The 27,892-nt window shown below is 40.0% G+C and overlaps 1 protein-coding gene across 1 annotated transcript in view; it reads right to left on the bottom strand.

The window, feature by feature from the left end:
- The window catches only part of LOC101735429 (organic cation transporter protein), a 57,416-nt gene that overhangs the window by 16,783 nt on the left and 12,741 nt on the right, over positions 1–27,892 (bottom strand). Inside the window, exons 2-3 of the mRNA XM_004929673.5 lie at positions 6,001–6,210; positions 498–711 (exon numbers count right to left, since the gene is read on the bottom strand). Coding sequence (XP_004929730.1) covers positions 498–711; positions 6,001–6,164 — 378 coding nt within the window. The 5' untranslated portion in view covers positions 6,165–6,210. The remainder of the gene's footprint in view (positions 1–497; positions 712–6,000; positions 6,211–27,892) is intronic.

Below are 27,892 nucleotides of genomic sequence, written 5' to 3'. Positions count from 1 at the left end.
TCTTGACCTGTCATCTACACTAGAGTCTTCATTGTATCGTTTGATGGTACGATAAACGAATCTTTTGGTTATATTCAAATTTTTCAGTATGTTAAAAATTTGAATTGGCGCGTAACCGCAACGATGCAACACAATAACTGCAACACGGTCTTCTTTAAGCGTCCACTCCATATTTAAAAATGAGTAAAATTCTAAAAGTATACATTTTTATTTTCATGAACAATTCGAAATTCGAATTCAATAAACTTTTTTGTGGCCAGCATTCTAAAAGAAAAGTTTTTACTGTGTGACAATACTTATGACCTGACTAGTTATATTAATGTACAAGAATTGCTCGTTTAAAGGATAATAAGATTTGTTTGTCACTATCTATAACACATTTTCTATGACTTTTTGCCTCATCCATTCTAAATGACATTTCCTAATCATTTCCTAATGACCAGTGGGCCGTATGGCGATCAACGTGCCAAGTGAAGCAATATGAAACCAAAATTTACCTCTTTGACAAAAGAATAATCGTTTTCGTAAACAAATCTCTCGCAAGGCACAGTTTTATTGATGAAGTCTTCAGGCAAACACTGCTGACTCGTAACGTTTGCTTGCTGGTACATGAAGCAGGATTGAGGACGCTGTTTCTCCACGTCCAGCGGGATAGCGTACTGCAGCCAGGATGTATCATTAAACCTTAACTCGCAACCGTCTACTTCGCATCTGTTTAAAAAAAAAGCGGTATTTTTAACTGCGTCTTTACGAGCGCATTTTTAAATCACTACATATTGTTTTTTTATGCGTAATAAAATTAACAAATACATCATCTGTCTGTCAATTTTTATTTTTGACATCGAATGGCAAGCGGTAATTACGGTAACACACGGCAAGCAAGCTTTTCTGACTTAACCTACCCTAGGTTAGTCATTATTCCAAAATAACTAATGAAGATTTCGAAATTGATGTCTCAAGTTTTTTTTTATTGGTTATATGGGTGGACGAGGCCACAGCCCACCTAGTGTTAAGTGGTTACTGGAGCCCATAGACATTTACGACGTAAATGCGCCACCCACCTTGAGATGTAAGTTCTAAAGTCTCAGTATAGTTACAACGGCTGCCCCACCCTTCAAACCGAAACGCATTACTGCTTCACGGTAGAAATAGGCGGGGTGGTGGTACCTACCCGTGCGGACTCACAAGTGGTCCTACCACCAGTAATTACGCAAAATTTAATATTGCGGGTTTGATTTTGGATTTCTTTAGTAGATCGTGAACATTTGTTAAGTACGTATTTCGTTAGAAAAATTGGTACCCGCCTGCGAGATTCGAACACCGTTGCACTGCTCAACACGAATGCACCGGACGTCTTATCTTTTAGGCCACAATTGCAATTGAGATACTAGGTTTTTTTCAAAACGCAGACGTGTTCTTAATGCATAGTATTTCGTACTACGTTTATCGTTTCCATCGATTGTTATCGATTTAATTATCTCAGTTCGAGAGCTGATAAGCTTATCGATACATTGTTCAGAGCAAAACATGTCTAATGATTTATGATGCGTTCGACACGTTCGCAAATAGTGATTCATGAGTCTTCCTGTAATAAAGTCGTTTGTAGATCGAAATCTGGATTATAAAGCACAAAATAATAATAATAATAATAAATATTTACTAACAATCACGCCACGTTAACTTCTTTGCCACGTACCATCCGGCTATGGAATGAGCTCCCCTCCACGGAGTTTCCTGAGCGCTATGACATGCCCTTCTTTAAAAGAGGCTTGTGGAGAGTATTAAGCGGTAGGCAGCGGCTTGGTTCTGCCCCTGGCATTGCTGAAGTCCATGGGCGACGGTAACCACTCACCATCAGGTGGGCCGTATACTCGTCTGCGTACAAGGGCAATAAAAAAAAAAAACTGGTCCCGTGCTAAGTTCGTAAAGAACTTGTGTTACAGGTATAACGGAAATAAATGTAAGATTTTTATTATACACATACATATATTTAATATACATCCATAATCCTGGAAAAGACACTTTATATTTATTATACAAATATCCTCCCTTGGCGGGATTCGAACCCGCGACCCCCTTGTGTAGTGACCATGTCACTTACCACTACACCAGACGGCCGTTAATGTTAATGTTTCTGTATGGGGAGTTTGAGAATCATATTTGAGGTATTCAAATCGGAATTAGTATGCGGGGTGAGCTATATAATTGGTACCGGTGACTGTTTTAAATGTAGAAGATTGACGTTGGTCAGGTATATTGGGAAGTGAAGTTTAATGGTTCCAATTTAGGTCTATCTATATACGTGAAGCAAAAACTTTGTGCCCCTTTTTACGAAAATTGCGCGGACGAAGAAGTATGAAATTTCCCACACTTATAGAGAATACAGAGGTCCTCCTCCTGTGCACAATGCAATTTTTTTTTTAAATTATGCATAAAACATACCTTAAATCAATAAAAAAACATTACACACACTACCATGTATTTGACACACACACATACATATAATTATACTCTTTGTTTATTGTCAATTTTCAAACTTTTGTTAATGTTTAAAGTCTGTGGTCAAATGCCGAATAGATTAATATTGTTTGTCTTTATTTATCTATAGTGTAAGTTTTGGCGAATTCTGTGATTATATTATAGAAATATAATAGTATTTGACAATAGAACCATAATAATGTTTAAACATACAATTTCAATTCAAATTATAGTCGAATTTCGATTACTGCGGGACCACTAGTAATAATTTAATTGTTGTGTATAGAAACCGTGAATGGCCAACGAGATGATTTGATGTCAGAATAAAAGATCGGTATATGCTTGTGACGTGTCTTCGTAAATGTAAGGCCACTAGATGTTTTCTTTGTATACAATTACAGAGATGAAAGGTTATTTGGTTTAAGTGACATTTTTGCAAATTTTCCGGGTGGCCAATTCAAGTTTGTCGTCGTCGTGGCCTAAAGAATAAGATGTTCGGTGCATTCGTGTTGAGCGATGCACTGGCGTTCGAATCTCAGGCGGGTACCAATTTTTATAATGAAATACGTACTCAACAAATGTTCACGACTGACTGCCACGGTGAAGGAATAACATTGTGTAATAAAAATCAAACCCGCAAATTTTAATTTGCGTAATTACTGGTGGTAGGAAGGACCTCTTGTGAGTCCGCACGGGTAGGTGCCACCGCCCTGCCTATTTCTGCCGTGAAGCAGTAATGCGTTTCGGTTTGAAGGGTGGGGCAGCCGTTGTAACTATACTGAGACCTTAGAACTTATATCTCAAGGTGGGTGGCGCATTTACGTCGTAAATGTCTGTGGGCTCCATTTAACACTAGGTACGCTGTGAGATCGTCCACCCATCTAAGCAATAAAAAGAACCCAATTCGTGGATCATTTTACAGTTTTTTTTTAAACGAACTACACTGAAAAGCGACGAGAAATGTCTTTACGTTAGCGACATTTCTATTAGATTTTTTACTCTGTATTTGTCTAACGACGTATATATGGGCGCAAACACCACTATTGGCAATAATTAACATAATAATATATAGTTTAGTTTATTCTATGTTAATATTTATTTATTATTAGCAACAAAACTGTTATTCTACCATATTTAATAATTAGCAGACACTGTTCTGATGTGAAAATGTTCAGAATATGTTTAATGTTTATATTATTGTTTAAAAACACAAATGACTGTATAAATAATTAAATATGAATAAAGCATAAATATTGAAAATAATTTATATTATAATTAACAGTAATAATTAAGTATTGTAATTGTTATACAATGATGTTGTTGGCGCCATCTATTATTAGGCTGGATAATAACATTGTTAGTTAATATTGCTTGAAAGTAATTCATGTAAAATAAATTAAATGTCAGTCATGTAAAAATCACTAAAATATGTATTGTGAATATTAAGCTATATTTTGTGAATTGTTTCGCAGTAATTACATTTGTTTGTATAAAAGAAGTTGTAGTTGCTATAAACCATCAATCACAAAATGGCTAATTGTGTAAGAACCACTGAATAACTCAGGCGTGGCTTTTTGTTGTAAACAAGTAATGTTAAAGTTTTATAGAATTGTATTGTTTTTTCATTATAAAAGAACTTATGTGTGAAAACCCTGGCTTAATATACTAATAGTGCAAAAAGAATTTTGATAAGTTTCTTATAGGTGGGACAAGGACTTGAACTATTGTTCAAAGACTTACGTCTGAGAATGGACGCCTATAGGCCGATAACGGTTATATTTTTATTAATCGTTCAAATCACCAAGCGATAATAAAGTTGATAGCAATGTCATTGTTTTATTTAATTAACCAGTTCGATCTTGTTTGTTTGGAGGCTGTCTGGCTGTATTTTTTATTTATCGCTTAGATGGGTAGACGAGCTCACAGCCCACCTGGTGTTAAGTCGTTACTGGAGCCTATACACATCTACAACGTAAATGCGTCACCACCTTGAGATATAAGTTTTAAGGTCTCATAGTTACAACGACTGCCCCACCTTTCAAACCGAAACGCACTACTACTTCACGGCAGAAATAGGCAGGGTGGTGGTACCTACCCGTGCGGACTCACAAGAGGTCCTACCACCAGTAAACGCTACACCACTCTTGCCACGCCGGTACCTGTGGGAGTCGAAAAATGTCACGAATTGATTTCGGACTATTCTATTAAAGTCGCCCCTTTTAAAGCCCAAAAGGGAAAACTGTAGTTTGGTTTGAAAATATCCATTTTGAACAGTCGACATTTTCATTTGTCATTTCCCTACCAACAAGGAGCAATTTAAAAAGTAATTGAAGAAAAACTTTGCCTGTCCTTTTCAATTTTTGCTTTTATTTCTAAAAAATGCGTTTTATTATTACCGGCTACCAGAACCCAGTATTCAATAAGCAGAAATTAAAAATGATCTGTTTTTGAAACTTTAGTTATTTTTCTCCAGCGGCTCTGCCCCTTTGTATTGCTGACATCCATGGGCGATGGTAACCATTGCCTACAATGGCTAGCAAAAAAGTCACCTACCCTCGTTTACATGGAAATAGCGCGTTCCAATAACCGATCACAAAAATAGTGAAAATCTAACTTAAACTAATATGAAATGTGAAAAAAGCGGCATTTTTAACTGACTACAACTTTACGAGCGCTTTTACGAGTATATGTCACTACATGGTATTTTTTGCGTAGTAAAATCAGCGAATACATCACCTGTCTGTCAATTTTGATCTTTGACATCGAATGGTAAGTGGTATATTGTTTCAGAAACACCCAGAAAGCAATCATGGTTTGTGACTTAAAGGGTAAGAGGACAGTCATTATTCCAAACTAACCAACGCAGATTTTGAAATTAATGTCTCAAGATGGATGGAGGAGTTCTTAAAGCGCATTTACAATTTTTAATTCTTTTTTTTTATTGCCTGTTTTGGCAGACGAGCATACGGCCCACCTGATAGTAAGTGGTCACCGTCGCTCATGGACGTCAGCAATGCCAGGGGCTGAGCCAAGAAGCTGCCTACCATAAAGTACTCTCCGCAAGCCTCGTTTGAAGAAGGACATGTCATAGCGCTCGGAAAACACCGTGGAGGGGAGTTCATTTCAAAGCCGGATGGTACGTGGCAACGTGGTGGTACGTATTCTTAACATATGTTGTCAAATCTTCAATTGCAATTGAGATAAATTATCCCGATCCATTAACGGTGCTTTTAGGCACCACAAGCACCGGTCACCGTCCTCATGCGAATGAGCCCATAGACACAGCCCACTGAGTTTCTTGCCGGATCTTCTCAGTGGGTCGCGTTTCCGATCCGGTGGTAGATTCTGCGAAACACTGCTCTTGCTAGGGTCAGTGTTAGCAACACTCCGGTTTGAGCCCCGTGAGCTCACCTACAAACGTTAGGGTGAAACTGAAATAGCCTCTCAAGGCTATTAGCAAAGGTAGGAAAAAAAATTTTTGAGATACTAGTTTTTTTTTTAAAACGCTATAACCAAACCGACCTGTAATTCTGTTCCTGAGCCTCGAATATAAAGCCGCACTCGAAGAAGCTGCTCAGCAGGACCGGGTACAGTAGGAGCACGAAATTCAGTAAATTGTAGCGCCCGTACGGACCCAAGCTCTCCAGTATCGAATCTAAATTGATTTCTTTCTTGCCTTCCTCCATTTTGTACGGGAAATTCGTATTTCGATGGCCGCGCTCCGTTATAAAACTGAAATAAAATTCGATAGGTTAGTGTTTACGAAGTTGCTCGCGTCCCGTATTTTCGTGCGGGAATGCAGATTTATGTGAACGTTTAACACTCAATGAATTCCGAACGAGTCCATTTGATGTATTATGTTTTTTTTTTTTTATTGGAACGAAGCTCCTTATGAGACGATGCGGAGGGGTACCCTGACCGGGAAAAAACGTCCGTAACGTAAGATTTTTATTAGTAACGCACACATTGTACGACTTAACTTTGTGATAACATACTAAAAATATCATTTTTTTATTATAAAAAAAATCATAATAAAAAATGTATACCCGAATAATTATTTTCTTTATACCTCGAATAGAACTTAAAATTAATATTTTTATAATAAGGAGCTTCGTTCCTGTCCGGTGTCCCACGACGCCACACATCTTTTTTTTATATTAAAACGTGCTATGGTGTTTCAATCGAAATTTGTACAAACAACAATACCTTCTCCTTCCTACTGCTCAATTCCAGTAATTCATACGTCCTATATCTATTTAAACTGTAACTTTGATGATTCCTGAGTTGTGTTATTTCATTTCACACACATTAAGCCCATTGAGTGAGTCGCGATTCCGATTCGGTGGTAGATTCTGCGAAGCACTGCTCTTGTTAGGACTAGTGCGAATAGGTAGAAAAACACAATTTATATTGAATATCCAGCAATTTAGTGTTGGAAGACGCACTTTTGATCCAAATTCTGGTGACGTTATCGAATATTTGGTCATATAACACCGCTCACCTTCAGACGTGGAAGTCTCAATGGCATTGTATTTTTAAATGTATACTCATATCTAATTTAACATTAAATATCTAAAATTGATGTGCGGATTTGAACGGAATTATCACAACGATGGTTTAAAATATATATATATATATTTTATTTAATGCTTAGTCGTGTGTGAATGAGATCAAGGTTCACTTCGTCTTAAGTGGTCACCGGAGCCCATAGACACCAACGGCGTAAAGACAGACAGACAGACAGACTCAGACAAGAGTTCTAAGTCAGTACATCTAACCGTGGCGTATTCAGTATCTGTAATTTCACAAAAGCTCCGAGGCCATTACAAGTATTATCCTCCACAAATATCCGCCCTAACCTAATTACGAAGGATTCGAACGTACCTATTCCTAATCTTGGATAATTGAATAAACCGACCACTTAATTATCTGTTACCGGCGATTACTCACTTGTTAATTCATTAATTGACCTTTTAATCTCGTCTTGTTGTCTCATTTATCTTTTCGGTAATGTGACAAAGGGCTTTTTTATTTCTAACTGTACTAAAGATGACATATGTACATATATTCTTGTTCGGTTACGCGGGCATAACCCTCTAAGTCAGGTAATACCACCAGATTAGATAGAAAAAAAAGTATACTAACACTTTAGTATCTGAAGTACTATCATCTGAGTACCTATTATGAAATGATTACTTTATGGATTTAATTCTGCTCGGCCTTATATTAATTAAGATAAAAGATTAGGCTGTATGATATTATGATACCATAGCCTTTCCAGTTGCAAAAATTGAACTACTGCTACTTTAGTACCTATCTGACACTCAATCATACGTATATATTCATTCGCTTATTCATCGAGTGCTCATCGCGTTGTTTTATCTATTATTATTTTTTTATTGCTTAGCTGGGTGGACGAGCTCACAGCCCACCTGGTGTGAAGTGGTAACTGGAGCCCATAGACATCCACAACGTAAATGCGCCACCCACCTTGAGATATAAGTTCTAAGGTCTCAAGTATAGTTACAACGGCTGCCCCACCCTTCAAACCGAAACGCATTACTGCTTCACGGCAGAAATAGGTAGGGCGGTGGTACCCACCCGCGTGGACTCACAAGAGGTCCTACCACCAGTAAAAATTCATCGCGTATTCATCGAGTATTCATTCGCGAAGCAGTTGCTCTTGAGTTGTTAGGTCTCCTTTGGAGGCGCTCGGGCAACAATAACCACCCCTCCTGGCTGAGCCTTTGCTCGTCCGCCTGTCTTGGCGGCCTTATGTTTTAGTCTTTTATAATAGGTAACCTCAGAAATACATTCATTCTTGGTACCTTAGGATTCGTCTTTCCCAGAGTCTACTAGATATTCCGGCGTCCTAGTAAGAATATCGATGAGAGAAATCAACATAATTACTTTAGCGCGCCACGTAGGGCACCGGTGACCTACACGGCGGTCAAAGGGTTAAAGAGACGTGACGTCATTTGGGGCTAAATAAACAACGAGCCCCTCATATACAAACAACTATAATAAAAATTATGCACGATCGACATAAATAGTAGTTAAAATGGTACTTTGAGCATAGTAATGTTCCTAACAGTTTTTATTATCCGATTTCATTGTAAATGCAAATACTTTAATAAGGTTTTTTATTAGAGCTATTAAATTTGACTGTAAAAGTATTAAATATTTCGCGCTACACAACTCACAGCCTTCGATTTTAGCATTGAGATAAAAAACAGTTGTACATTGTTGTTGTTGTATAGGTACTGGTGTACAACAGTACCTATACAACAACAACAATACATCAGTCGTCAGTGCACAGAGACAGACGCTGTAGTTTTTTTTTTATATGCTTGGATGAGCTCACAGCCCACCTGGTGTTAAATGGTTACTGGAGCCCATAGATATCTACAACGTAAATACCGCCACCCACTATAAGATATGAGTTCTCAGTATAGTTACAACGGCTGTCCTATCCTTCATACCGAAACGCATTACTGCTTCACGGCAGAAATAGGCAGGATGGTAGTACCTACCCGTGCGGACTCACAAGAGGCCCTACCGCCAGTAAAAATATAGACAAACATATACAAATAGATACCTAAAGAATATAATGCCTTTGCGAAAGTATCAATACCGGTTAAGCCTGACCACTGTGCCATACGATCCGGGAACAATTCTCGATTGTAGTCACTGTATCAGAGATGTTCCTATTTAGAATCTGGGTCTTATGTCTTCGGCATCAATACCATAAATGAAATTGCTTGTTCGTGGCCATTGAATTGCCAATATTTGTTTATTCATTAATCATCATCATCATCGTAATGAGGACTCTATTGAGCGGCTTGTGGTGCAAGGGAAAGTCGAGGGCAAAAGATCTCGCGGACGATCTCCACGATGGACCGACCTCATAAAATCTGTGATTCACTCCAACATAAACGATTGCTATCACTCTGCGTAACACCGTGCCACATGGCGTCGCATCGCGAGAGCATCGGTATCGCAGGATCCGACTGATGAATGACCACGACCGGGTGACAGGGTTGTCAAGAGTGTACGAATAGGAAGAAGAGTTTATTCATTTTAAGCTCAGACGAATTGAGTTCACGTGTAATCTGTGTTTGAGTGGCAGAAACGACAACAACTAGATTTTTATTCGCCAATAACGCTATTGAAAACGGATGGATACATCGGAATATAAATGTTAAAACTGTCCATTTTAATACGTTTTTATTAGCTTTAGTTCAGACGTATGTATGTTTGTAACGGAATCTTTGAACATGATTTTGAGCCCCTTAAAATAGTTGGATTAATTCGAAATTTGGTATACTTATTAAGGACCGATGACAATTCAATATTAAAAAAATTAATTGAAATTCAATTAAAAAATGAAAAATAAAGAATAGTTTAAAAAAACTAAAAAATACGCTTTTATAGAAAATCCAACTAAAAAATAGAAAATAAATTTTAATAAATTTGAATTAAAAATAGTGTAAGAAAAAATGATTTTATTGTAAAAAAAAAGCGTGGGGTGCATGGTATCAGTAGTTATAAATATTTTATGAACAGATATGAGTAGAAGGGTTATTTTGATAATATCCTAAAAAGCATCCCACGCTTTTTTTACAATAAAATCATTTGTTCTTAGACTACTTTTAAATCAAATTTATTAATTTTTTTTTTTCTATTTTTTAGTTGGATTTTCAATAAAAGCGTATTTTGTTAGTTTTTTTTAACTATTATTTATTTTTTTCTGTTCAATTCAGTTTATTTCCCCTGAATCGGGGTGGAAAGCTTGGCAAGTGTCAGTCACCCCTCGTTATGAGTCACCGTCTCCAACCCTCTTGTACACGCCAGACAGACAATAATTACGAGTAATAAACACCCCATTAAGTTGAATAAATTGCGCATTTTCGCATTCTTATTTCACTGAGCACTTTATGGCTTGATTTTGATCGTAAGCTGATGTCACACACGAAAATATCTCGTCGAAGGACGCATTTCATGTTGAGTGATTACCGTTGTATACGGATAAGGCTAACTCAAACCCGTTCCAAGGATGTGTAATAGCTCTCAGCTAAATCGCAGGCTCACTTCCAATCTAGATGGTGCATGGTCAGAGTAGCCTCTGAAAATGCTTCAAAGAACATCTTATGGAATGTACGATAGAAAGCGAACGAAAGAATATGAAGTCGTCGTGGCCTAAAGGATAAGACGTCCGGTGCATTCGTATTTAACGATGCAACGGTGTTCGAATCCCTGCAGGCGGGTACCAATTTTTCTAATGAAATACATACTCAACAAATGTTCACGATCGACTTCCACGGTGCAGGAATAACATCTATACTAATATTATAAAGAGGAAAGATTTGTTTGTTTGTTTGTTTCGAATAGGCTCCGAAACTACTGGACCGATTTGAAAAATTCTTTTTCCATTAGAAGCCGACATTGTCCCTGATGAACATAGGCTACTTTTTTTATTTTTTTATTTATTTTTATTTTTTGGTTTCATATGTGTTTTAATGTTTCCGAAGCGAAGCGAGGGCGGGTCGCTAGTCGTGTAATAAAAATCAAACCCGCAAAATTATAATTTGCGTAATTACTGGTGGTAGGACCTGTTGTGAGTCCGCACGGGTAGGTACCACCGCCCTGCCTATTTCTGCCGTGAAGCGGTAATGCGTTTCGGTTTGAAGGGTCAGGCAACCGTTGTAACTATACTGAGACCTTAGAACTCATATCTCAAGGTGGGTGGCGCATTTACGTTGTAGATGTCCATGGGCTTCAGTAACCACTTAACACCAGGCTGTGAGCTCGTCCACCCATGTAAGCTATAAAAAAAAAACACTGAGCGCCAAAGTCTCTTCAAATTCCAAAAATATAAACAAAGTTTCAAATATCTCGAGTCCTCAAACCCGCGACCTCGTGCACGCGAAGTATTCGTGATACCGCTGCGTTGGGTATGCGTGCTACGTTTTTTATCTTAACGTATAGCGTCATTCATCTTCCTCGATCGTTCCGTTGAACGCGGTGCGTTGAGGTGTCTCTTGAGAGTTCCGATACCATATCTGTCCATCGCACAGGACTTCGTACTCTTTGTGAGTCAACATCAGATTGTGATATGCAATATGACCGAAATACTTTAATTACTAAGATGGATGGACCAGTTCATAGCCCACCTGGTGTAAGCCGGTCACCGGAGCCCATAGACATCGACAATGCAAATATCGCCATCCAACTTGAGACATGAGTTCTAAGTCTCCGTTTTCATTACAAAGGCTGCCTCACCCTACAAACCGAAATGCATTACTGCTTCAAGGCAGAACTAGGTAGAGTACCTACCCGTGGGGCTCACAAGCCCTGCCACCAGTAAAAATACTATAGATCTTCAATTTCTTCAGCAGAGATTCTGTAAAGCTACAACTTAATCTGCTCCAAGGGAACGTTAATATGACGAGCTCCTCAGGGTAAAAGTAGAAGACTCCATATCACCATAATTAATTATCACAAAATTCAAGGTCAACAAGGTCGAGCGGTTATCATGTTTCCCGTTCACAGAACTAAACACTTCCATCGTTCCAAGTAAATATCAAAATGACGACTATTGGCAACAGCAGTTTTGAAGTGAAAACTTCTTTAGAATCGTTGTGATTTCAAACCGGATGCAACGGAAAAAACGACAGGTAAGAGACACAAATACAAAAATGTGTAGGATGAAGCCAGCAAAGAATGAGACAGAAATATACATACTATTTAATACAACCTTACAATTATTTACTAATGACAAAATTTTACATATACTTAAGACGTTTAGGATAATTGTATTTTAATTTTGGAAGGTTTCACTTCTACCACGTGTGAATTGCACACATGTATTTTTTTTTTATGGCTCATGATTTAATGTTAAACCGATTTCGGGATGAGATACGACGATTTTTGGCAAAAAAAACAATATTTTTGAGTGCTCGTAAATTAATTTCAATCCGATTTCGGGATGACATCGGATTTACTAATCCGGTCATAAGAACTTTAGTTGTAGATTTCATATTAAGTAGGTACATTAGTTTCGAGAATTATTTACAAAGTATGAATTCCGCATTCTCGCTACAACATGAGCGCACGTCGCGTGGTTCCTTCACGGGGAGACCGCATGCAAGTCAAGGCTACTACTGTATATCGATTTTACACGCATCGACAGAACCCACAAAATATATCTCGGCATTAATGCCATAAGGTTGTAGTAACTCAAATATGTCAGGTCTTTTGCATGTTCTTATCTATACAATCGCAAAATTATTATTTGCGTAATTATGGGTGGTAGGGCCTCTTGTGAGTCCGCACAGGTAGGTTTTTTTTTTTTTTTTCCCAACCTATGCTGATAGCCTTGAGAGGCTATTTCAGCTTCGCCCTAACGTTAGTAGGTGAGCTCGCGGGGCTCAACCGGAGAGTTGATAACACTGACCCTAGCAAGAGCAGTGCTTCGCAGAATCTACCACCGGATCGGAAACGCGACCCACTGAGAAGATCCGGCGAGAAACTCAGTGGGCTGTGTCTATGGGTTAGTTCGCTCGTCGAGCCCTTCGTCGCAAGCGACGGGTTCGACGAGGACGGTGACCGGTGCTTGTGGTGCCTAAAAGCACCGTTAATGGATCAGGAGGATCCGTAATGACGTGCTTTGGGCGACGTCGACGGTTTACCATTCGGTCTACTGGGTCGGGTATGTAATTTCCAGCGGCTACGATGAGAGGGTTCATGTCGTGCCGCCTTCTCAAAATGGCGCAGCGATGCCGACTGTAGATACTTACTAAGAGAGTCGAGCTCCAGGTCATCGTGGAGATCCACATTCCTAAGGAACCATGGCGCTCCGACGGCTATCCTGCAGAATCGTGATTGAATAACCTGAAGGGATTTCAAGTTGGTGCGGGCTGCGTGAGCGAACACTACGCTTGCATACGTCATGACGGGGCGTATACAAGTTTTGTAGAGAGTTACCTTATTGCGGAGGGACAGTTTGCTTCGACTACAAAGCATTGGATAGAGTCGTCCTAGAATAAACGCGGCGCGGTCGCGTACCGTTTTTATATGGGGACGGAATGTCATCCCTCTGTCGAGGGTGACGCCTAGATATTTGACCTTCGAGACCCACGATATGGGTTGGCCAAAGAGAGTGATGGGACTAACGGCGGAGGTGTTTGCGCGCCTACTACGGAGTGGGATGCTCGAAGTGATGTTCGGAGGGCGACCCCTTTTGAAGAGCACCGCTGCGCTTTTCGTGGGGTTGATGTCTATTCGCCACTTCCGGAACCACTGTCCCATGGTGGCTACTGCGATCTGGAGTCGCCGATGAAGAAGCGACATCTTCCTACACGAGTAGTAGATAGCCGTGTCATCGGCGAAGAGCGCTAGATGGGTCTCCGGAGACCGGGGTATATCATTGATATACAAACTAAATAATAACGGGGAGAGCGCGGAGCCTTGCGGGACTCCGGCAGTCAGCTGACGGGGACGAGAACGAGTTCCCTCTACTCGATATCGAAACGAACGGTTCGACAAGAAGTCTCGTATGATGAGCACGAGTCTGTCTGGCACTCCCATGTTGTACAGTTTGTAAATTAAACCGTTGTGCCAGACTTTGTCGAACGCCTTCGCGATGTCGAAGAAGAGGGCGCCGGTCGGGATTTGTTTACGCCTATTTAGTCCTATCAGAATGTGCTCCGTGAGGCGGTGCACTTGTTGTACGCACGAGTGTTTTGAGCGGAATCCGAACTGTTCGTCTATGAGAATTTTGTTCGCGGTAACAAAATCCCAGAGGCGTTTCCTAAGCACAGGTAGGTACCACCACTCGTCCTATTTCTGCCGTGAAGAAGTAATGCGTTTCGGTTTGAAGGGCAGGGTAGCCGTTGTAACTATATTTACATCTTAGAACTGATATCTCAGGGTGGGTGGCGGCATTTACGTTGTAGATGTCTATGGGCTCCAGTATCCACAACACCAGATGGGCCGTGAGCTCGTCCACCTCCTAAACAAAGTTAAAATCGATTTAGAGTGAGATTTTGTCTAATAATTAATCCTTAGATTATTTTCTAGCCAAAAAAAAACAAGAAATTAAATAAACAATTACGTATTAAGCTTTTTTTAAAAGGTACTTTCGATTTTGTCATTTTAGCTGAAATATATATAGAGATGAAATATGAAGGGATATGCAGAGAAGAGAGAAAAGTATGAATATGAGATGAAATATGTATAGACATTTTTTTATTGCTTAAATGGGTGAACGAGCTCACAGCCCACCTGGTGTTAAGTGGTTACTGGAGCCCATAGACATCTACAACGTAAATGCGCCACCCACCTTGAAATATAAGTTCTAAGATCTCAGTATAGTTAAAAAATCTCAATATAAAACATATATATAAAGAGAGAGAGGTATAGTATACTTAAAATATTGTATATGTATACTATAGTATAATATGTATTCGCACACCAACACATCGAAGAACAGTCAACAGGTATAACTGTACAATAGGCGGTTTTATCGCTAAAAGCGGTCACTTCCAGTCATCTGTTTTTATCTAGAGAATTTCTGAGAAGGATACAGCAGGTATGTCGCGGTGTACTTACTATCTATACATATAAATAAAATTGGAGTGTCTGTTTGTAATATTGAAATAACTGCTTTTTACTACATGCATATGAATATATATACGGTACATACACCAAAATAACATTTTTTACAATTTTTGTCTGTCTGTCTGTCTGTTTGTTCCGGCTAATCTCTGGAACGGCAGGACCGATTTTGACCAGACTTTCACTGATAGGTAGCTGATGATATAAGGAGTAACTGAGGTTCCTTTTTTAAGACTAGCTTCGGCGTCACCCGCGGCGTCACCCGCGGTACGACAATAACAGCGCGGGACTCATCTATCAATAATAAAATGTAATTTTTCCGAAGCGAAGCGAAGCGAGGGCGGGTCGCTAGTTTTTAATAATATTCAAAATGATGTATGGAAAATAGATTAAAACTTAGACTGTATCGTATATCTTATATCAAATCTAATAAATATCTGTGTGCTTAGTGCGAGTTTTTTAACGTTCTCGATAGCGTAAAAGTTAACTCATATTTGTAAGCAGCTAGAACAGCGCCCCTAACTTCAAACGGAGACAAACGTTCCAACTGCATATAAAATTGAGTTAACTTTAACGTTATCGAGAACGTTAAAAAAACTCGCACTAAGCACAGTTTATAATTGAGATATAAATTAAACCTACCCAAGAGGGCTCACTATCCTACCCTACCACCAGTAAATCACTAAAATTATTATGGCAGTAGTAGGTAGGCAGCGGCTTGGCTCTGCCCCTGGCATAGCTGAAATCCACGGGCGAAGGTAACTACTCACGATCAGGTGGGCCGTATGCTCGACTGCCTACAAGGCCAATAACAAAAACAATTGATACTGCCCACGCGTCTGTCCTGCTATTAATGTATTATACATTTAATGTTATTGATTTGCCGATAACTGTACTAAGTTTAAAGAGTATACACAGGAATACCTCCGGTCATCGTCCTCGTCGAACCCGCCGCTTGCGACGAAGGGCTCGACGAGTAAATTAACCCACAGACACAGCCCACTGAATTTCTCGCCGAATCTTCTCAGTGGGTCGCGTTTCCGATCTGATGGTAGATTTTGCGAAGCACGGCATTTGCTAGGGTTTGTGCAAACAACGTCGTCAGGTTTGAGCCCCATGAGCTTACCTACTACATAGCTCGGCGAATCTAAAATAACCCCTCGAGGTTACTAGATAGGTAGGGAAAAAAAAACGAATACCAAGATTATAAATGTACAGATATTAATTTAGTTACATTAAGCTAATTAGACGGAGCTTGAAGGGCACAAGATACTTGTGCAATGAGGTGCGCTTTCTGCGTAACCTAACCGTATACCGGCTTATATATCAAGTGAAGTAAGTGAAATTTAATATCGAAATACAGGTAACCCTCCTTTAGATAACGCGGTATTTTACAACACGGTTCCACTATAGCACGAAAAGAAAAAATCGTTATAATCTTCTTATAACACGGTACTTCTATAACACGATAACGAGATTTTTGTTAAAAATTATTTAGAAAATTAGATTATGCACTATTAGCACACAATATGGGAATAATCGAAATTTTACTGCTTTTTTATATTTTTTATTTTTTTTGCTTAGATGGGTGGACGAGCTCACAGTCCATCTGGTGTTAAATGATTACCGCAGCCCATATACGTCCACAACGTAAATGCCGCCACCCACCTTAAGACATTTCTAAATCAAAGCTTGCTAAGCACGTGATATCCCCTTAGTATTTGATATTAGACTTGCCTTGAGTGTGCTCGGGTAATTGTCAAAAAAAATCCCTCCCCTTTTCCTAGTCCTGACTGAGACCTTGTGTTCGCCAAAGCAATCAAACTAACGGGCAAGGCCTCTGAAACAAGCGTAACCCGTGCATCCCAAACATATTTAAGGGTAGATTCGACTATAATACGGCAAAATCGAGTTGACAGAGTGTATGTATGCTCTTACACTATGCCGTTCCATAACAACATTTATTTGCCGGGTTTTATTTTCGTTCACCATTCATTCTGCTATTCGCGTATTGTCATTTCTAGCGCAATTATATTATCGATTACGTGGAAAAACGCCTATGGAGTTACTCGAGATTAAAATCATGGAATAGATTATTCTTTTTTTTTTTCTTTTTTTTTTATTGCTTAGATGGGTGGACGAGCTCATAGCCCACCTGGTGTTAAGTGGTTACCGGAGCCCATAGACATCCACAACGTAAATGCGCCACCCACCTTGAAAAAAATTCCTCGTATAGTTACTCGTGTATAATTTTTTTTTTTTTTTTTTTTTTTTTTTTTTTTTTTTTTTTTTTTTTTTTTTTTTTTTTTTTTTTTTTTTTTTTTTTTATTGCCCTTGTAGGCATACGAGCATACGGCCCACCTGATGGTGAGTGGTTACCGTCGCCCATGGACTTCAGCAATGCCAGGGGCAGAGCCAAGCCGCTGCCTACCGCTTAATACTCTCCACAAGCCTCGTTTGAAGAAGGACATGTCATAGCGCTCGGGAAACACCGTGGAGGGGAGCTCATTCCATAGCCGGATGGTACGTGGCAAAAATGACCTCTGGAAACGCACTGTGGATGACCGCAGTGACTCCAGGTAGTATGGATGAACTCTATTCCGGTGGCGGGCGGTGCGATGGTAAAAACGAGATGCCGGTATCATCTCGAACAATTCCTCAGAGCACTCCCCATGGAACATACGGTACAAAATACAGAGGGAACCGAAGTCCCTCCGCAGACCCAGAGGTTCCAAACGATCCGTGAGACCGGGATTATCGACAATCCGAACGGCCCTCCTCTGTATGGAGTCAAATGGAAGAAGCTGGTATTTGGGAGCCCCGGCCCAGAGATGGGAGCAGTACTCCACGCGAGGCCGGACTTGTGCTTTATAAAGCAAAAGCCTTTGTCCAGGCGTGAAGTACCGCTTCGCTCTGTTGAGGACTCCCAGCATTTTGGACGCCAACTTGGCTTTGCCTTCCAAATGACTCCGAAACTGGACATCGCTCGAAATGTCGACCCCAAGTATCCCAATACTCTCGGAAGGTTGCAGGGATACTCCTTGGAATTGCGGCGCCATGACAAAGGGGTCCTTCTTCGCAGTGAACGCGCAAACTTGTGTCTTTAACGGGTTGAATTGAACCAAGTTCAATTCACCCCATTTGGAGACTCGCCCCAGAGAGTTCTCCACTTCAGACACAAGCTTTGATCGTCTCTCTTGCACCACGCTCCGAGAGAGACTCTGATGGCCGATATATCGCGCATCCCCAGTGCTGTCATCCGCATAGCAATGCATGCCATCAATAGACAGCATGTCATTGATATACAGGATGAAAAGCGTGGGGGAGAGCACCGAACCTTGTGGAACGCCAGCGTTAATGGTCATGGTATCAGAACAGTCACCGTCTACAACGACCGTGATGCTCCGCCCATCCAAAAAGCTAGCGATCCACTTGCAGAGACCCTCGGGGATTCCGTAAGATGGTAGCTTCGACAGAAGTGCCCTATGCCAGACCCTGTCGAAGGCCTTCGCAATATCAAGGCTCACAGCAAGAGCCTCGCCCTTGCTCTCCAAGGCTTCAGCCCACCTGTGAGTAAGGTATACAAGAAGATCGCCAGCTGAGCGACCGTGACGGAAACCGTACTGTCGGTCACTGATCAGCTGGCGATCCTCCAGATACTTCAGGAGTTGTATATTAATTATTCGCTCCATCACCTTGGAAAGCAAGGAAGTTATCGCGATAGGCCTGTAGCTCGATGGGTCCGACCGGTCACCCTTCTTGGGGATAGGGTGGACGTGGGCAGTCTTCCATGAAGACGGAACCCTGTTAGCGCAATAAGAGAGGCGATACAAACGCGTTAGCGCAGGCGTCAGCTCAGGGGCGCACGTTTTCAGAACCACTGCAGGGATGCCGTCTGGCCCGCTCGACTTATGGACGTCCAGGAGTCGGAGTTCCCGCCTGACTGCACACTGTGTAAAGCAGATCTCCGGCAGGGAACTATCACACCGGAGGATGTTCGGTGGTGTGGCACCCCCGTCGTCCACAGTCGAGTTCGAGGCGAAGAGTTTGACCAGAAGGTCAGCCTTCTCTTTCGCACTATGGGCCAGACTGTCATCGGACTTGCGTAGTGGTGGGAGACTAGACCTGCAAAAGTTACCTTCTGCAGCTTTGGCGAGCGACCAAAAAGCACGGCTCCCAGAGGGATAGCTCTTCAGTCGCTCGCCAATTCTAGCAACGTGCTCCGATTACGCCCTGGCAATAACCTTCTTGTAGGACCTGGAAGCGGCGTTATATTTCCGCCTTTCCTCTGAGATGTTAGGATCCCGACGTCTCCTAGCATCATCCCATGCAACGTATGCGGACCGCTTGAGGTGTGCAGCATCCCTGCTGGCATTGTTATACCAGGGTCTGCTGCGACCCCCAACGGGCACTTCAGAGGAGGGAATAAACAATTCCATCCCCTGGAGCACCACGTCTTTAAGACGGTCCGCACAGACGTCAGGATCAGCAGAGGAAAAGCAGAACCGCCCCCATGGGTAGGATGCGTAAAACTCACGCAATCCATCCCAATCTGCTGACAAATACTGCCAAACTCTTCGATACCTGGTCGTCGTTCGACGACTAGGACGAGAGAGTGGTGTGGCAGCACGGATAAGGCAGTGATCAGACGATCCAAGTGGAGCGTCGACCACCACACTGTATCCGGCTGGATCAGTGGTCAGCAGAAGGTCCAACAGAGAAGGCTCGTGCCCCTCAATATCTGGGACACGGGTGGGCTGTGTCACCAGCTGGGAGAGGCCGTAGGCCAAGGCGAAATCGTAGGCAGTCCGACCCGGGAGGTCAGTGGTTCTGGACCCCAACCACTCTTGGTGATGAGCGTTAAAGTCTCCAAGAACCACCACCTCCGCAGATGGGTACTGCTCAAGCACGCGGTTAGTCCCCTCTTGCACATGCTCTATCAGAGCTGAACCTGCATCACTGCTGTGGGACCTGTACAGGCACGCGTAGACTCGGGTACAGCCCCCGTGATCTACGCGCACCCACAAGAGGGACAGGTCCCGTTGTTCGAGACTTCGTAGACGGCGACAACAGACATCAGCCCGGACGAATACACACACCCCGGCTTTACGCAGGAAGTTGTGCTCCAATACGTAGCCGGGGTATTCAAGGTACGAAGTATCATCCGGAGCAGATATCTGCGTCTCCGTCAGAAAAAGAAGGGCAGGCTGCGCCGTCTCAAGATGGTGGTGTACGGCGTCGAGGTTGCTATGTAGACCCCTTACATTGCTGAAATCCACATTAAATGTGGAATGGGGAGTCGCCGACAAAACCCTTTTCCTTTTTCGAACTTTCATTTTTTTTTATTTGGAGAATGGGATTGGGCGGGGTAGGATGTTCGAGGCGAAATCGTGACAATACCTGAATAAAGCGCGGAGCACAGTACGTGCTCGACCACGGGTTGCGTGAGCGACTGACGCAGGGCATGGAAGGGCCCCCAGTCCACCCTGCGTGCGATCGCCGGGATCCACTCCGGTCTCCGACTCCGGCACGACGACCGCACGACAGGATTTTACACCGGTTGGCGGGACAGCTTCCCGGGGCGGAGTTTAGTAGTGACACCCGGGTTCAGGTCCCCAACTGACCGGCGGGCGGCGGCGACCACCGTTTCACTGGGTCTCCCTATACCCCCGTCAAACAATCACGTCCCGCGAGCTCACACGCACGTCTGCTCCGCATGTTCCAGGTATCGCCAAGATTCACCCCCAACAAGGAAGAGGAAAGGGTAGGAATAACACTGGCTCTCCAACCCACACGCCGGAACACAGCTAGGCTATTTGGCGGCGGACTCTAGTTGGAGGGTGGTCGCCAGCCAGTCGGACAAGTCCTACCACCGATTATGTATTCGGCTCCCGTTTTGCACCACCCAGGGGCTACTTGTAGGGAATCGCGGGTTAAACCTACGGAAGCGGGAAGCAATCAACCCCGCATAAAATTAAGTTTGGTCGAATCCACTTTAAGTCGTTTAAGTAGTTTCATGATCTCCCAACCAGAACCTTGCGAAACAAATCCTTGACTGTGTTTATCACATCATTCACAATAGTCGTGATCAATTCGTTTGAGCCATTGTTTCAATTCTTCACGTTAAAAACGCAAGCTTTAATCTCAGAATTACATGAAAAACATGCTTCAGAACATATCGACAAGGTTCATTTTTAGTTTAAGTAACTGCGGTTTTGATTCAGACAACGTTAACAGATTTCAAAATTCACATAACAATACGTATGTTTTAAAATTTAAATCAACGGAGTTTATAATGGATCTGACATACATACATATGTTTGAATAATATATCGTTCGCAGTTTTCATTTATTGCGTAAGATGAATAAACAAACTAACGGTTCACGTCACTGGTGCTGGTAATAGGAGCCCAAAGATACCATAGAACGCAGCTTGGGTAGGCATTCCGCGAATTGAACTGAAGACTTGCTGAAGTTCTAGTGAATTCAATGGATGCGGGCCACGCAATACTAGCCATGGCGAGCTTTAGGGGAGGGAATAATGAAGACGCTATTACGTGAACGCACAGATTATGGTACAGGCTATTTTTAATAATAACTAGCTGACCCGGCAAACTTCGTAGTGCCTCAATCGATAAATAAAAGACCTAAACTTTTGTATAAAATAAACTTAAAACAAACAAAAGGAATCCGTCCGACGGGGGACACATCAAAGGAAAAACAAAATTGTTATTTTTTATTTAATTCCGAGCATTTTCATATTTATTTACCTTTTAAGCCAAATCGGTCCAGCCGTTCTCGAGTTTTAGCGAGACTAACGAACAGCAATATATATTATATATTTATTATTTATATATTAATAATAATAAGATACTGATAATGTAATAACTTTAATATAGTGGTAGAGAAGGCAGTTATCCTCGATACTGCGCCTATTGTGAGGAGGTTTCTCACTCTAGTCCTTTTTTTTGGTCAGGAGGAAATCGACGGACTTCCGCCCTCCCTCGGGATGGAGGGTAGGGCATGTTGGAGTCGAACTGACTAAAACCTCCCGTCGCTCAACAACCCACGTCCGAACCTCGCATGAGACAGAGCTCATGAAAAGGCAAAAATCACTGGTGGCTTGTCGTAGACACCGCCATTAGCGGAAAATTTAATGTACCTACTGTTTTAACAAAATTGTATTTTTATTATCTTTTTTTTTAATTAGTAATTAAATTAATAATAAAGTAATTATAAAACTTTTTGAATAAATATTGTAGTGTGATATATAAATAAATTCTTATCTAATTAAATTAGGTACTATCAGTGCCAGATTACATTAATGTAAGTCCTTCATATCAATTTTATTAACTAGTTTGGAAGATATCATTGAATTACTAAATTGTATTACGTATAAAATTGACCACTGCTAAACAGGATGGATGGACAGACAAAACTATAGCGTTTTTTTATTGCTTAGATGCGTGGACGAGCTCACAGCCCCCTGGTGTTAAGTGGTTACCAGAGCCCATAGACATCTACAACGTAAATGCCACCACCCACCTTGAGATACAAGTTCTAAGGTCTCAGTATAGTTACAAAGGCTGCCCCCACCCTTCAAACCGAAACGCGTTACTGCTTCACGGCAGAAATAGGCGGGGTGGTGATACTGGAGAATAAAGGTTAATTTCAAGTGGTCTTCAAAACTCTGAAACTATAAAATATGAATAAATGTGGATTTTCACATTTTCTCTAATCTATACAAATATCTGCGCATATATTGGAACGAAGTTCCTTACGGCAGGCTTGGAGGGGATAGGGATTTTGCTGCGCGACCGAACTAAAAAAAAAGGTGATAGTAAAACCGTAAGAAAAAATCCGTGGAAAAAAGTGCGTGGAATAAAACCGTTAAATGAGACGTGCGCAGGCGCGACAGTCGCATACACAAGCGAGTAGTGTATAATACCTTTCTCTTTCTCCTTCTTTCTTTTCGTTCTCTAATCCCTTCTCTCTCTATTTAGTAATTATTTCTATTTCTATGTAATTTTATGTTGTCAACCAAAAATAAAGAGATATATTTTGTTATTTTAATTGATAATTTGAATTACAATTTTATTTATTTTACGTAATTTATTATTTCCTAAAATACTGAATTTCCTAAATACTTTCCCGTACTTAAATAAAAACTAATCAGCAAAATTTAAGAGAAAAACCAAGAAAACCTACATAAAATTGAGCACCATTTCTTTTTTTTGCAAATTGTGTCGATTCTACATTAGCCGAAGGAACTTCGTTCCTACCTGGTGTCCCACGACACCACATCTTTTATTTTTTTTAATATTGTTAGTTCGAGATCATTTTCGACATGCTTAGAACCGAATGATTTGCTAAATTCGTTATCTTTTCTATGATAAGCGTTACTATGCCTAAATTAGGGTTATCGAAATACTGAACTATAATAAAAATTAAGTTTTTTGTGTTTATCATGTAATAATTACGACCGATTACAAAACAATCTGTTTGTCCACTTTTTGGAATGATAGGGTGGAATTTAAAACATACCTACTTCGCGTGTTCCTCGCATTGAAGGGCGCAGATTCTATCTATACTAATATAATAAAGAGGAAAGATTGGTTTGTTTGTATTGAATAGGCTCCAAAACTACTGAACCGATTTGAAAAATTCTTTCACTGTTTGGAAGCTACACCATTCCCGAGTGACATAGGCTATTATAATTTTTTTTTTGTTTTTAATTTAGGGATCCTTACTAAAACTCTAACAATGTAACCCAAGATGTAAAAAAAATACCTACAATGTTCTTTACATCGCGTGCCCTGCGAAAACTATTGATGATAGAATAAAATAATATACTACGACTTTTTAGAACACATTATTATTTACAAAAAGTCTCGCGACAGCATATGTCTAACTATTGTAGTTACGCCGCAATAAGTGTTCTTTTATTTAAAAAAATAATACAACGTCAAATATCGTTGTAAATTTTGTTAAAGACGGGCGGGCCGCTAGTACAAAATACATATTTCTACAAAATAATATAACTACCTATACCATGTACCCCACGCTTTTTTTACAATAAAATATTTTTTTCTTACACTGTTTTTAATTCATATTTATTAAAATTTATTTTCTATTTTTTAATTGGATTTTCTATAAAAGCGTATTTTGTTAGTTTTTTTAAACTATTATTTATTTTTCATTTATTAGTTGTTTTCAATTTTTGCAAAATTTTTTTTCAATTTTTTTCTGTAAATATTGAATTGTCATCGGGCCTTAAAAAGTATAACAAATTTCTAGTTAATCCGACGTTTTGAAAGGGGTCAAAATCATGTTCAAAGATTCCGCTACATACTAACATACATACGTCTGAAGCTTATTAGCGTTAAAGCGTATTAAAAAAAAACATATTATAAATAATACATATGCATGCGATTGATTGCGGCAGTCACGACGGATATGCTGTCAATTTTTGAAGAGTTCTCTTCTATATCCACGACGTCATTAATTTAGGCATCACCAAATTTAAAGGTTTCACCACGAAATACTACGATGCTCTTCCAAACTATCCTATACAGTTTTTGTGTTTGTACAAACCGGAGTGGTGCTAATACTGGCACTGGCAAGAGCAGTGCTTCGCAGAATCTGCCACCGGATCGGAAACGCGACCCACTGAGAAGATCCGGCGAGAAACATAGTCGAAGTTAAGAAAATATGAGACTTTATTCAATAGTATTATTGAGAATAACATAAAAACAACCGGTCAGATCTGGATAAAACGGAACCAAGCGAGAAGCAGCAGTAACGATTTGGTATAAATGTGCATTTATAAAAAAATCGAATTGAGAGCCTTCTCATTTTTGAAGTCGGTTAAAAAACATAACTCATTCGTTTTTTTACACACTTTATATTAGCTTCACTTGTATGTATGTTTGTAACTGACTCCTTTAGACGCGATTTTGACCCACTTTAAAGGTTGACTTTTGTCAAAGGTTTTTGTCAAATAGAAATTCATCGTTCGCAGCAGGTAGGGGAAGAGGACGGAAGAATTTTAGGGTGACCTATTAAATGTTTTAAGGAGAAAATTAAGGCATTATATATAGATATTTAATAAATATAAATCATTAAGGCATTACAGTACCTATATCAAATTAGATCGTAGCGGCGGTTCTCTAACGATCAAATTCATGAATAGATTGTATAATTTTTTTTACAAATTTAAGAGATGAGTGACAGCCCTATCACATTAAGCAAAAGTTTTATCAAAGCGGCCTTGATTGTATTTTTCTATGAACCGTAGTTCCGTTTCATATAATCGTATGTTTTTTTACACTAATTAAACATTTTTATTATCACTCGCCTGTTTTTTTAGATGAGTTATTACTTTTTAGGCGACCAAATCGACATTTGGGTACGCGAATACACGGCCCGTTTTTTTATTTTTTTATGGATTTCTGGTGTCCCGGAGGCCTTTCCAGTTTCACCAGGACAGGTGGGCGAGCAAAGGCTCAGCCAGGAGGGGTGGGATTTGCTAACAGCTGCCCGAGCGCCTCCGAAGGAGACCAAACAACTTAAGAGTAGCTGCTTCGCGAATGAATCTACTACCGGATCGGAGAAGATCCGGCGAGAAACTCAGCGGTCTGATGTTGAGGTTAGGTTGCTCGTAGGGTTACCGGAGTCCGTAAGCCTGCTCCTAGCGTTAGAGCTGAAGGCGTATAAAGTATTATTGGTTCTGATAGAAAATTGTGTTTCGTCGTTGATCACTGCTCATATTAAACGTTTATTGGACAGCATGGACATCACCTTAAGACTTGGAGTGCAAGTCTGTACGGTTACCACGGTCCCGAAGCCTGCTCGGAGTGTTAGAGTCGAGTGCAAGGGTTCTTGGATCTGATGGAGACGTAAGCATGTGGCCCCCAGTATTTCTGTTTTGATGGTCAATATGAGCTAATAATCTATAAATGAATTGCTGTTCGTTAGTCTCGCTAAAACTCGAGAACGACTGGACCGACTATTTAATTAACTATTTGTGGAAGTCCAGAGAAGGTTTAAAAGGTAGATATGGAAAGGCTCGAAATTAAATAAAAATGTGTGCGTGTACTAGTGTACACACGTAAGAAGTGAAACTTGTTTATGGCCTTATTTTTCGAAAAATGATCTACATGCAACTTTCTAGAAATTGGTTAAATAAAGTTAAATTAGATAAAGTTTAAACAAAAGGATTTTATTATCATAGACATGAATACAAATAATACAATTATTTCACTTTACCTTTTTGCTACTAAGATTATTACAGCATTTCATTAATTGTAATAGAATTATTACTATCATTGTCATTGTCATTATATATTTTTGTAATTAATGGCTTATGGTAACTGAAATATGAAATATATGGTTTACATTCCACGAAATTTAGTGACCGAGTAAAAACTCCATCAATTGTAGTGCCAGATCTTGTTGTTGACGTTTGAGGACTGTTTTTCATGGATAAATTCAATTTATCTTTCAGAAATTCAACTAGCTTCAAAGAATTTTCCGATGCAAAATTTACATTAAAATCTCCACTTAAAATCATCGGTATTTTATAATTATTGTTACCGAGTAAAGAGGCACCTTCACTTGTGTACGGCAACAATGAATGGTGAAGAAAAAGATGGCGCGTAACGGAAAAATGTGACGCGTAACCGAAAAATGTGACGGTAAATTTTTTTCCAACGCCGATAAAGAAGTTTCACTTCAAAAATAACAATTTTGTTTTTCCTTTGATGTGTCCCCGTCGGGCGGATTCCTTTTGTTTGTTTTAAGTTTATTTTATACAAAAGTTTAGGTCTTTTATTTATCGATTGAGGCACTACGAAGTCTGCCGGGTCAGCTAGTTAATTAATAAATATTGTGAGATGATACATAGAAGAGACTATGCATTAACTTGTCCAACATTTTCCTTGTATACGTGGACTTCATTATTTAGCTTGTTTTCAAACATGCCAAATGCTGCTTATTTGCAAATAAATCAGTTTATTTTATACAACCGCTTATGCATTTACAATGTTTGTTTGGCGATAATTATAAGAATGACACAGATTATATCCATTATTAATTATAGCGTATTGTCTCCAATACGGATTTATAGGTTGGCAGCCTTTTCCAGTGGAGTATCTAGATGGTGTTACCAATATTGATGAGATGAAAATAACGTGTGATGATTTTACTTTTGTAGTGACGCAATTTTTTATTTATTGTTTATGTAGGTGTACGAGCTCACAGCCCACTTGGTTTTAAGTGGTTACTGGAGCCCATAGACATCCGCGACGTAAATGCGCCACCCACCTTGAGATATAAGTTCTAAGGTCTCAAGTATAGTTACAATGTCGCTATTATCAGACAGATATCTTGTGGTCTATGATCTTGCCTCCACCAATTTCCAAGTTCCTTTTTTGCTACTTTTTAGTTTACGCTAGCTAGAGAGGCTTGTTTCTTGGAAATTTATATAATTTCTATTATTTTTTTTCCTATGTATTATCTATTTGCCTCTTTTCTTTCCTTTCTGTCTCCATCTTTATTCTTTGATCCTGTTGTAGTCTTGATACCAACTTCAATTACATAGTAAATTCTATATATTTTTTAAATCAGATTAACAAAAATCGCAAAATAATTATTGTAAAATCGCAAAATAATTATTGTATTATTGTATTATCTGTTAACTTATTCAATTATAAAATTATTATATATAAATAAGATTGTATAGTTCAACTTTATTATAAAAAAAAGAACACAATATTCCTAATTTCATTATTATATT

Source organism: Bombyx mori, chromosome 21 (genome assembly GCF_030269925.1).
Source record: "Bombyx mori chromosome 21, ASM3026992v2".
In the NCBI taxonomy this organism is placed as follows: Eukaryota; Metazoa; Arthropoda; class Insecta; order Lepidoptera; family Bombycidae; genus Bombyx; species Bombyx mori.
This window is presented reverse-complemented; position numbering and strand designations above follow the sequence as displayed.